The 12,526-nt window shown below is 54.0% G+C and overlaps 1 protein-coding gene across 16 annotated transcripts in view; it reads left to right on the plus strand.

The window, feature by feature from the left end:
- Osgin1 (oxidative stress induced growth inhibitor 1) overlaps positions 1-12,148 on the plus strand; it is a 28,830-nt gene extending 16,682 nt beyond the window's left edge. For 6 of the 16 annotated variants that reach the window (XM_006255706.5, XM_063277754.1, XM_063277755.1 and 3 more), the window contains 7 exon segments: positions 196-298; positions 3,857-3,955; positions 7,558-7,662; positions 8,511-8,647; positions 9,012-9,203; positions 9,305-9,396; positions 10,835-12,148. In XM_006255706.5, the coding sequence (XP_006255768.1) occupies positions 7,596-7,662; positions 8,511-8,647; positions 9,012-9,203; positions 9,305-9,396; positions 10,835-11,783 (1,437 nt within the window). In that variant the 5' untranslated portion in view covers positions 196-298; positions 3,857-3,955; positions 7,558-7,595 and the 3' untranslated portion in view covers positions 11,784-12,148. 16 annotated transcript variants of the gene reach the window in all.
- Positions 12,149-12,526: the final 378 nt, after the last annotated feature.

Genomic DNA, 12,526 nt, shown 5'->3' on the forward strand with positions numbered 1-12,526 from the left:
ATAATCTATCTTACTGGTGGGTGAAGTGTGTCTGTGTATGTGTGTGTGTGTGTGTGTGTGTGTGTGTGTGTGTGTGTCACATGTGACAGGTCCAGAGGCCAGAAGTCAACATCAAATGTCTCCATCACTCTCCACCTTGATGACTTTAATTTTTGTTTACGTTTGTTTGTTTGTTTGTTTGTTTGTTTGAGACAGAATCTCTCACTGAGCCTGGAGTGCATGTTCCACCAAACCTGGCTGACCAGCAAGTTCCCCTCAGGATCTCCCTGTCTCTGCCGCCACAGTGCTGGGATTTCAGGTGCGTGTTGCCCAGTAGAGTTTTTGTGTGGACGCCGTGGAACTGAACTGGGGCTCGCATGCGTGCCCTGTGAGCCATCTCCCCCAGCCTTTGCCACCCAGTGCTCCGCCTTTGGTCTGATGCTGGCCTCCTGCACATTTTATAGCCAGAATTACAGAACGGAAAACAAGTTCTCTGTGCAAGCTTGAGCCTTTAGTGTGAGGGGGGCCTCCCAGATGTACCTGTCCTAAAGACTCACCTCTGATGCGGTTCCCAGGAGCCTGTGTGTATTTGCTGGCAAGCCGGCTTGCCTACCAGAGCAGAGAAGACAGTTAGGGATCCAGAACACCCACCCCCAGCCCCTGTCAGCACTGGCTATGTGGGACCCCCTCCACACCCCCCGACAGTGCCCTTTGGCCTATTTTCTGCGGCATCTGTATCTCTCTCCATCTTGATGGTTTTGCTGCTGATAACCGCTGGACAAGCAAACAAGGAAGCAGGAGAAAGTCCACAAATGCCTCCTCTCAGCCAACTTCACATACAGGGCCTCAGCTCTGGTCAGGGCCAGCCTGGAGAAGGGACAGTCTCTCCTTCCTGCCTTTCCAGGCCCTGGTCCCTCGCCTCCTCCAGTTTCCCCCTGGACAGTTGAGGCTCCAAAGTGAAAGCCTCTGACCTTGGGTTCATGCTCTCTGCCTCAGTTTACATATCCAAAAGCATGGGCAGGTTGCCGCCAAGCACTGTGGGATGTGAAAGAAGAGATGGACAACAGGGAGGGGGTGCAGGCAGACCCACCTGCAGCCAGAAACCGTGCTCCAGCCCTCAGGATCCCCACCGAGTTCAGAGCCCCACTCCAGACCCTAGCGTGTGGGAAGAACACTTTAAGACTGTAGATGTCTACAGAGGGAGTTTGCTCAGCCCAGGTCACAAAACACACTTGCAGTGAGCTGAGGCCTGCAGTGGGGTCTCTGAAGCTTCTGTTACCGAGCCCTGACTTAAACTAAGCCTCAACACTAAAGGGAGTATCTCAGCAGAAGAGCTAAACCCAGGGAGCTCCCACGCTGGCTGGGGAAAGTTGCCCAGCCTAGTGCAAACAGACAATGCAGAAAGCGAGGTCAGGTCCTCGTTTAAACAATGACCAAGAATTCTAAGGAAGACACCAGAGCATTAAACCAAGGTTCTGACCACAAAGCCCTAAGCAAAAATCGAAGCCCAGGATCCCTCAAGGGGAGGAGGCCAGGAAGGGAGAGGAAGCACTAGCTTCCAAACCCTGACACCTAAGCTGTGTGGGCTGCGGCTGCAGGTACCTGGCCTTTCCCCTAAACCCAGGTCAGCAGCCAGCCTTGCCCACCCTGCCTCCTACCTACTTCCCTTTTCACCCACTCCTGCGAGGGGTGCCCCTCTGTCAGGTTATGGTTTGGCACCAAGGTCTCCCTGGGGGAGCAGGCTCTCCCATTGAGTCTACTGGTGCAGACTGGGACTCTCGGGTTCTGTGTGTGTTTGGCAGCCCTGGGGTTTGAAGCCAGGGCTCTAAGCATGCCAGGCAAGTGTTCTGCCCTGAGCCCAGGGTTTGAACATAGGAGTGCAGGGAGGGCCTTTTTTTTTTTTTTTTTAATGGCACTGGGGCCTCATGCAATGCTAGGCACAGGTTCTACTGAGCTATTCCCCAAAACCTATATATGCGGTATTTTGAATAATATTTTTTATTATTATTTATTATATATAAGTACACTGTAGCTGTCTTCAGACGCACCAGAAGAGGGCATCGGATCTCTTTACAGATGGTTGTGACCCACCATGTGGTTGCTGGGAATTGAACTCATGACCTCTGGAAGAGCAGTCGGGTGCTCTTAACCACTGAGCCATCTCTCCAGCCCGAATAATATTTTTTTAATCCAGGAAAAACAAAATATCAGGTGTTTTTTTTTTTTTAATCGAAATGCTATGCTAGCAGCCAAGACTCTTGCAGCTGGAGGATGTTCCTCAAGGTGGGCCCCAAGGACCCTGTCTTTCGTTACAACTCGGAAGGTTTCTTTTTCTGGAATTTGTATTCATCTGTATTTTGGAAAAAAAAAAAGGATCTTTTTTAGAAAATTGCACAAAATGTCACTTTCTTGACTGAGTCCCTCTTTTTTTATTTTTTAGAATTATTTATCGTGTGTGTGTGTGTGTGCGTGTGTGTGTGTGTGTGTGTGTGTGTGTGTGTGTGTGTTGTTCTGTCTTCATGCACACCAGAAGAGGGAATCAAATTCCATTACAGATGGTTGTGAGCCACCATGTGGTTGCCAGGAATTAAACTCAGGATGTCTAGAAGTCAGGACGTCAGTGCTTTTAACCACCACTCTTTTTTTTTTTTTTCTCAATCTTTATTAACTTGGGTATTTCTTATTTACATTTCAATTGTTATTCCCTTTCCCGGTTTCCGGGCCAACATCCCCCTAGCCCCTCCCCCTCCCCTTCTTTATGGGTGTTCCCCTTCCCATCCTCCCCCCCATAACCGCCCTCCCCCCAACAATCACATTCACTGGGGATTCAATCTTGGCAGGACCAAGGGCTTCCCCTTCCACTGGTGCTCTTACTAGGCTATTCATTGCTACCTATGCAGTTGGAGCCCAGGGTCAGTCCATGTATAGTCGTTGAGTAGTGGCTTAGTCCCTGGAAGCTCTTTAACCACCACTCTTAAGCCATCTCTCCAGCACCAAATTATCGAGTCCTTCTTAAAGTTGCTACTTAGCATAAGAGCCCGGCACTCACACCCAGCTCTGGTCCTGGTGGCAGAGAGAAAGTGAGAAGGATAGCTGAGAAGGACCAGGAGCAATGGCTACCAAGATCTGTGCAGTGACCTAAACCACTGCCCAACTTCCTTCTATTGAGTTAACGCAGAGCAGCCATAAGGACCCAGTGAACAGCAAGCAACACCTCCCTAGGACCCAGCTTCCACTCAGGGAGCACAAGAACTGGCCAGCAGAGGGGCGTGACCCCCTACAGGAAGAGAAGTCTATAAGGGACTAGGGAGAACACACACACACACACACACACACACACACACACACACACACACACTCAACCCTACTTTTCAGATGGGGAAACTGAGGTTTGTTCAGAGCCTCCAACCAGGAAGTTGCTGAGTCGGGGGTTGTTAGGGTCAGGCTGGTGACTAGGGGTTTTTTCTGCCCCGCCTCCCACCCCTCGCCCCCCGCCCCCCCCTCCCGTGTCCCCTCACCCCACAGCTGGGGTGAGAACTGTATGTAGTTCAGAGGCCAGCTGGCTAGTTATTTCTCAGAAGTGGTAAAGTTGTCCCCAAAGGTAAGGAAGAGACCCGGTGGTCTCTCAAGAATCACTAGTTCCTCCTTCAGACTGAACCCAGGAAGAGGGGACTGGCCAGCGGGGGCCCTTTAAGATTGGCCAGGGGCAAGTTCATTCACCCAGGGGCCCCTGCTGACTCACGCTTATGAAAGTGATTTTCCTGGCCCCGCCTCTGCCTCCGCCTCCTCCCTGCCCTGCTGTGAAATACCCCTGCTAGCCTTGGGCCTCGCACAGCTTCTGGGATCCCCAGGGCTAATGGGCATCCTGTTCTTGCAGCAGGGCACTGTGAGAAAGTCTCTCACCGTGACCAAGTTTCTCTGAGTGTCCAGCCAACCCAGGCTCACCAGCTCCCTCCAGCTACCGCCCGTCCATCAGGTGAGCAGTGTGGGCAAAGTTGTTGGTAGGAAACAACCACGAGGCAGGGGTAGCCAAACGGGGGTTGGGGAGGGGGCGGACCTGGGCTGCTTGTAGTCTGATCCTGAGTAGGATTCTGGGAGTCCTCCCTCCTCCTCCTACCTTGTCCAAGTTCAGGTGTCTGGGCCCCCTCTCCCCAACATCCTCCCCTCGCCCAGCAGCTTCGTCCTAATCCACGAAATAGCTGTTCGGCAGGAAGGAGTGTGGATTAGCCTTTCTCCTTCGAGGCAGCAATGGCCACTGTGTCTACAGCCTGGTGAGGTGCTTTCCTGGGTCCTGTGTATCCGGCACAGACCGGCCAGCCAAGGATCCCTGGGCACCTGGTTTATGGAAGGTACTGTGGAGAGAGTAGTGGGCCACGGAGGTTGGGGCATCAGGCATCCTTGGGCCCAGGCGGAGCAAGCACTTGGAATGAGGGTTCACTGTGACTAAGGCCAGGTAACACTTGGCTGACTGCACACTCCCTCATGCCCAGGGCTTTGTGTCCCTACCAGCTGTCACCGCTACCTGTTGCTTTTTATTTGGGAATGAAGGGGAAGGGGGTCCAACTAGCTGTCTGGGACCTAGACAAGATGCTTACCAACCCCTACCTCAGTTTCTTTCTCCATGCAGTGGGGATAAGAAACTCCCAGCTCTTGGCAGTGGGGGTGGGAGTGTCTTAGAGGCAAACGGTATATGGCTCCCAGCCCTCCCCAGTGTGAAGATTTCATAACCCTAGACATTATCTGCAGTGTTACACCAGGACTGCTTTTGCCACTTCTGAGAAACTTCTTTTTATGTGCTCATACCTGTGGGGTCAGAGGTCGACGTCTAGCGCCTTCCTCAGTCACTGTCCACACCTTATTTTTATTCCATTATTACTATTGTTGTGATTGCTAAAGAGAGAACACAAGAGCAGGTATAGAAATCAGACAACCACCCGCCCTCAGGGGTCAGGAGTCAGTTTTCTCCTTCCACCTTTGTGTGGGTTCTGGGGATCAAATCAAGTCACTGCCCTTGTATACCAAGTGACCTGCTGGGCCACTTCACTCCAGGTTTCCCTCCTCCTGGACCGAACCTGGAGCCTGTCATTTGGCTCTTTGGCGGGTGATCTCCAGGGGCCCTCCTGTGTCCGTCTCTCCAGACCTAGGATTGCAGACATCTGCTTTTTACAGAAGAGTGGAGAATCCGAACTCAGTTCCTCACGGTTAAGCAAGCACTTTACCCACTGAGCCATCTCCCTGGCCCTTCAAACTAACAACTTGAGAACATTAATTTTTTTTTTTCTGTCAGCATTGCCCAATCAGAGAGACTCAGAAATATGCCAGTACTTTAAAAACTGGTTATTCTACACTGGGGGTGGTGGCTCTCTCCTGTAATCTGAGCAATTGGGAGATGCAGGCAGGATGGTCAAGAGTTCAAGGCCAGCCAAGGCTTATTCTAGTTTCAAGCTTGCCTGGACTACATGAGACCCTGTCTGGAACAAACCAAGCAGTTTGTTCCCACTTTACAAACTGTGGCCTGTGGGTGGGACTAAGAGTTGGAAGGAGCCGATTTGCCTTATAAATTGGTAGCAGGTGCTTGTGGGAGGTTGCGAGGGTGAACAGCATGGAGACATGTGACCTCTGGGGGGGTAGGGGGCCGGGCTTGGTGGTGACCTCATGTATATGGCATCCAGCAGCTCTAGGTGAAGCTTCTGCCAGCTGGGAGAGGGACCTGGTCTTAGAGTGCAAAGTCCTCCCCGTGTATTAGCTCATCCTACTTCCTGTGAAGCAACTTAGGCTTCCCCTTGGATCTGGCCTGTGGGAACAGGGCCTCCTGCTGGCACCGTGTGGGGCTGTATGCTCTGAAACTTAGCAGGCTTTAGTCACACAAAAGCATACACCAGCCTCAGTCTCCTCATCTGAGATGTGGGTTGTCGTGAGGATTAAAAGAGGCACAGGAAAGCACTCTGCCCCAGATGTTAGCCTCCCGTGTTGCTGCTGTTGCTGGGTAATGCAGAATGGAGGGAGAGAGCCCAGGCCTTTGCTGTGCCCTGGGTGTAAAGGGACCGCCATCCTGCAGGAACTGGAGCCTGAGTCGCCAAGGCTCTGAGTACAGCTGCACCCTCTAGTTAGTGAGAAACTGACAGGACATCAGAATCTGCTGCAGGGCCAAAGGGGACAACTGCACACTGCAGAGGCTTCCAATCCCCTACACCTGCAGAGGCCCAGGGAAGCCTCTGGAGCAGGGTGACCCAGCTCAAGTCCATCCAGGTGACTGGCGGTGGAACAGGCATCCAGCAGACTTTAAAAGTCTGTGCAAAGCTCTCCAGCCTCAGTTTCTCTAGTTGTAACAGAGGAGTGATCCAAAGAGTACTTTTAACCACCCAGGTAAAAATGAAAACCCCCAAGCTTCCCTAAATACATAGAGGGTTTGGAACTTGCAGGGCACCAGCCGGACAGAAAAGCCTGACATAGGCTCTATAATCACTGCCACCAGTGTGTCCCCAGTATCCTCTTAGGCTTTGTATGGGAATGCCACGTGGTCTCCAATAACAGCAGGCAGCCACCTGCACTCTCCCAGGGAGGAGGAGGAGGAAGAAGAGGAGGAGGACCCAGCGGGTGCTGGGGACGTGGGAGCCATCTTGACAAGTCCACAAAGCTGTCCTAATGCCCAAACAAAGCTGAGGTTAGAAAGATGGTTCTTGGCCAGCCCAGCTGTGAGCCCACAATGACGTGCAGGGGCACATTCCACTGGCACACTGTTCCGCCCCTTTCGAGGCTCGCCCCTCACAGTCTCCAGCAGAGGAGCACCAGCCCCAGGTGCAAGCTGCTAGGTCAGTTGTCCGGTCTGACTGGTTGGACTTGCCTGGTGGGAGATGCCAGTTTTTATGTCCCTGTGCGCAAGTCACATACAGCCTCAGCTGTGTTTTGTTGGCCTGTGAGGTATTTGCATAAAGGTTCATCACTGGCTACCCACTTTTCCAAACTAGAGAGTTCACATACAACCCCCAGAATTCTGCCTCCTCCGTAAGAGTTCTGCAGATGTGACCTCAGACCAGTGTGCTGTACCACTAGGTGAGCCTGAGAACGCAGCTCCGGTGCTTAGAGCAATTAGGCATTGTGGCCATTAGGGGGCGCAGGAACTCCAAAACCCAGGTTTGCTGGCATTTTTCCCAAATCCAGCTGTCAGAGTCTCCCCAAGTCCAAGGTCCAGCCCTGCCCTGAGCCGGAGGTCAGGCAGGGCCATCCTGGCAGTAAATCCACCCTAGCAGGTGTTCCAGAACCTTCTCCTACTTGTATGGCTTACTGAGGCTCGGGTCTGGGAACCAGCCAGTGTCACCAGTGAGGAAGTGGGGAAGTGGCCCTGCAGCTACCAAAGAAGTCTTGCCTTGCCCATCCCTCCTGTACCAGGCAGGGAGTCCTCTCCTAAGATGAAGAGGGGGTGTTGGGGGGATTGGGGGGATGGCATGAGGCTCAGTAGAGTCGGTGGCTCCTGGTTCGCAGACAGCTGGAGCTCCACCGAGTAGCTGAGCTGAGAATCTGTGTGAGTGACATCACCCAGCCTGACTAAAGGGGCTTCCTCTTTGCTCTGTTCTCCAGGTCAGCTGCCAACCCCAGGCTGAACACCAACCCCAGCTATGAGCTCCTGGAGGCATGACTCCCTCAGGGCCAGCAGCTCCGATCCCCTCCCAGTAGTTATCATTGGTAAGTGTCTCCCCCAACCCCCGGCAAGGGTGGGGGATACACTGGTGCTCTGGGGACCCCTGGGTCTGAGGCTAGCGAGGTCAAGGCTGGCCTCTAGACGGTTGCCATAGTGCTGTGGGCCCAGCACTATGCACATAAGGTTTGCACCATTACCCAGTGTCCACCCGTGCCAGGTGCCCATTCAGGGAACACAAAGATAGGGCCCGTGGTTCCTGTCATCAGCCCTGCCAAATTGAAGAAGAGGGTGCAAGCATCAGGTAGACCCACACGAGCGGGCATTTTAAAAGTGAAAGCTGGGGAGAGCTGGACAGACGGGCACAGAACGCTCCAATCCTGGCTAGGAGGAGCTTTGGTCAACTCAGACACCCAGGACTTGAAGCAGTCCATCCTGCTGATGGACTCTCACCTCCAAGTCCTTGTCACAGCCCTCCTGGCTTAGGCAAGCACTCTGCCCCTGAGCTACACACCCACCCACCTTTTGCTTTTCCTCTTGGGCTCACTATGCTGTACAAGTTGGCCTTGAGCTTCAGCTCCTCCTGCCTCAGCCTCCCAAGTTTCAGGCTTGCATGGCTACAGGCCCTGTCTCCCTGAGTGTGACAGCCAAGTAGACATGGGACACCTGCTTATCCTCTCCGGCCCATTCCCCTAAGCACAAAGAGAAAATGCCAGTACCCGTTCCTTGACTGATGTCACTGAGGTGGTTATACTTAGAAACCCTTCACGCAGGAAACCTTTGACCATTGTTCATTTGTCTGCTTCTTGGTCGTTACTACACATGGCCTCTGTCACAGAGTCAGGGCTTGGTGAATGTTTCATGCTGAGTAGACCTGACCTTCCTGTCTCTGCAGGCAATGGTCCCTCGGGTATCTGTCTATCCTACCTGCTCTCTGGCTACATCCCCTATGTGAAACCAGGAGCTGTCCACCCGCACCCCCTGCTGCAGAGGAAGCTGACCGAGGCTCCAGGGGTCTCCATCTTGGATCAGGTGGGTCTGACACTTGAGTCTAGGAGGGCCATTCTCCTAGCAGAAAGCCAGGGGTCCCTGGAAGACCACCCTTAAAACAGAGGAGTCCACAAAACAAACTGTAAAACAGGGAAAGAACAACTGGGATTGTCTTCCAAGACCCGCCAATGCCATGTCAGCTGTCTGACCACACATTAGACCCATGGTTCTCAATGACTGACTTCCTCCAAGAACATTCACTGGGGCCCTTGGGCTCCCAGAAGAACCATAGTGACAGTCCCCAAAACTACTCAGCATAGAGATCTCTGTGTGACCAGTTTCCCTCAGACTCAAGGTGGGACTATGCTATCCCCTGGGGATCCCACTGACCTGTGCCCTTCTTCAGGACCTAGAATACCTTTCCGAAGGCCTCGAAGGCCGAAGCCAGAGTCCTGTGGCCCTGCTCTTTGATGCCCTCCTACGTCCTGACACAGACTTTGGAGGCAGCCTAGACTCTGTGCTCTCCTGGAAGCGGCAGAAGGACCGTGCCATTCCCCACCTTGTCCTGGGACGGAACCTCCCCGGGGGTGCCTGGCATGTGAGTGTCGGCTTGGAGTAGCCTTGTTCTCCCTCCCTCACACTTGGGGAGGGGCGGGGTGCTGCTGTCCTGGCCGGGCCTGACAACAACTTTCTCTGCAGTCCATTGAAGGCTCCATGGTGACTTTGAGCCAAGGCCAGTGGATGAGTCTCCCAGACCTGCAGGTCAAGGACTGGATGCGGAAGAAATGCAGGTAAGGGGACCCTGGGAGGCTGGACGGGCAGAGGAGAATCCCCTATAAACAGGCAGATAAAACTGGCCTCTCTGGGTTCTGGCTCTGACGGACTCTGTCCCTGCAGATGAGGAGGGGGTTTCAGGATTGTGTCGTGACAGGAAAATGCACTTCCCTCATAGCACTTTTGAGAAGTGTTTTCTGGTGAAATTACATAATCTGCCCTTTACAGGGCTTCGTAATATTCCTAAAGGGGCCGTGTCCCTGGCTCAGCAAATACCCCACCCCAGTGATCCACTGCCAGCCACTTGCCCCACCCCCCAAGTGTGACATTATATTAAATGTAGCTTCTGAAGACAGGTTTCTGTTACAGCTTTTATAAAAGGTTAAAAAAACAAAAACAAAAACAAACAAACAAACAAAAAACCCAGGAGCATGGAAGACAGACAGAAATAAAGTCTATAGCTCCTGGGTGGGCTCCCTACATCTTGGCCTTTGAGTCATCCTTAGCCATATGTCCCTGTACAGGGTAACTGCAGCCATGAGGGGTCATACAATAACGTACAGGAAGCCTGGGGTTATGAGAAGCCAACCCCCTGCAGCCAGGGTTCCTAGAAAGAGAGGAGAAACAATAAAAAACCTGCAGTGAAAATGACTCACCCCACCCCCACCCCTATACCTTTCCTGCGTGGCCCAGGACCTGCTAAGGGCTTCAGTTCACACTTCAATCAGAATGTGATTCACGGGATTGGGGATTTACCCCAGTAGTAGAGCGCTTGCCAAGCAAGAGCAAGGCCCTGGGTTCAGGAAAGGCAAGGGAGTTGTGGGGTGGGGGATGTGACCCTCATAGAAAAGGGTAGGGGAGCCTTGAGTGCCTCTGAGGAGCACCCTGCTGTGGCTGATTCTGAGGCTGCTATCCAGCCAGCACCCACTGCCCTCTGCTCACCCTCTATCTCTCTCCTCCAGTACAGCACTGCTCTTAGCTCTGTCTATACAGATCTCATCATCAGCCTCACAAATGTGAGGTATTACTGCATTTACTTAGACCCTTTGAGTTCCTCTTGTTTTGATTGTTTTTAGTTTTTGATGCAGGATCTTGCCATACAAGGCTGGCCTTAAACTGGTGATCCTCCTGCCTCAGTCTCCTCAGTGCTGGTAGTGACTGGTTGGCCAGCCCAGACATGTCACTCCAGGCTCAAGTTCTAGTCTAGGCCCCTGACTTGTGTCCAACCTTGTGTGATCTCCAGGACCCTCATGGGATGTTCCTGACACACAACCCTGCCTCACAAGTGGGGAAACTGAGGCACAGGGAGTTTCAGGGTTTGAGAGGTACCCTTGTCAGCTCTGCTTTACACAGGAGACACTAAAGCCTTGTCTCAGCAGGGCATGCCGTCACTGGCCATTGCCTCCCTCCACGCCTGTCTCTGACACCCAGCCCCAACATCTGCTTCCCTTTCAGAGGCCTCCGTAACAGCAGAGCCACAGCCGGTGACATCGCCCACTACTACAGGGACTATGTGATCAAGAAGGGTCTCAGTCACAACTTTGTGTCTGGTGCCGTGGTCACTGCCGTGGAATGGGCTAAGTCTGAGCACTGCAGCCCTGAGGCCCAGGCACCCAGCCCCCTCTTCCAAGTGACAGGCTACCTGACTGCCAAGGACCACAGCCGCCAGCCCTTCTCACTGTGGGCCCATAACGTGGTCCTGGCCACGGGCACCTTTGACAGCCCAGCCATGCTAGGCATCCCGGGAGAGACCCTGCCTTTTGTCCACCACGAGCTGTCAGCCCTGGAGGCGGCCCTCCGGGCAGGCACTGTGAACCCAACCTCAGACCCGGTGCTGATTGTGGGAGCTGGGCTATCTGCGGCCGACGCTGTCCTCTTTGCCCGTCACTACAACATCCAGGTGATCCATGCCTTTCGCCGGTCTGTGCACGACCCTGGCCTGGTGTTCAACCAGCTGCCCAAGATGCTGTACCCCGAGTACCACAAAGTGCAGCAGATGATGCGTGACCAGTCCATCTTGTCCCCCAGCCCCTACGAGGGCTACCGCAGCCTCCCAGAGCACCAGCCACTGCTCTTCAAGGAAGACCGTCAGGCAGTGTTCCAGGACCCACAGGGGGGCCAGCAGCTCTTTGGAGTCTCCATGGTGCTCGTCCTCATCGGCTCCCACCCCGACCTCTCCTACCTCCCTAGGGCAGGGGCTGACCTGGCCATAGACCCCAGTCAGCCACTGAGCCCCAAGAGGAACCCCATCGATGTGGACCCCTTCACCCATGAGAGCACTCAACAGGAGGGCCTGTATGCCCTAGGGCCCCTGGCTGGGGACAACTTTGTGAGGTTCGTCCAGGGTGGAGCCCTGGCTGCTGCCAGCTCCCTGCTGAAGAAGGAGACCAGGAAGCCACCTTAACACTAGCCTGATGCCCTGACACCCAATCCCTGAGGAGGAAGAGGGCTCACCATAGCCCAGTGGCACATGAGCCCGCCTAAAGATTTTCCATGCGGGGACCAGTCTCCCCTGCAGGAGGGGAAGACTTGAGCCCCGTGGATGGGGGACTATCTGCCCCAGAGGTATGGGGAACACAGGCCGCCCTATCCTCAGGCGAGTCAAGGCCCAAGGTGGGAGCAGTAGCCATAGACCAGAGGGGCCTGGGACCCCTGAAGCTGTCGGTGTGTGCTGGAGTCACAGGGCCAGCTGAGTGTCCAACTAGGAAGACCTCAGACCTAACCTTTCACCATCAGATCTGCAATAAAACCAGCTGTGCCTCCACTGCATCTGAAGAGTCTGTGCTTGGGGAGTGGCTAGGCAAATAGACCCTGCACTGGGCCCCTGGGTAAGGCCCACAGCTCCAGAAGAACAAGCAATGGGGCCCCAGGGTGGAGCAGCCATAGGCACTGTGCTAGACTCCAGGGAGTCTGGGAATGAGGCTCCCAGAAGCCTGCTCCGTAGTCCCCTGGTCTATCCATCAGTCTCCCGGTCTCACCTCCCTGCTGCCTGCCTCAGGGCCTTTTCGCAGGCTGCTGTCCAGCTCCAGGCCTGTCATTCAGGTGTCGAGTCAGAGTCACTTGCACAAGTCTGCATCTTGCTCTGCCTTCAAGGCTACTAACGCCCGTGGGTGGAGGAGGGGAGGAAGGGACTGGGGAGGATCGCCC

The sequence above is a fragment of the Rattus norvegicus genome, chromosome 19 (genome assembly GCF_036323735.1).
Source record: "Rattus norvegicus strain BN/NHsdMcwi chromosome 19, GRCr8, whole genome shotgun sequence".
Lineage (NCBI taxonomy): Eukaryota > Metazoa > Chordata > Mammalia > Rodentia > Muridae > Rattus > Rattus norvegicus.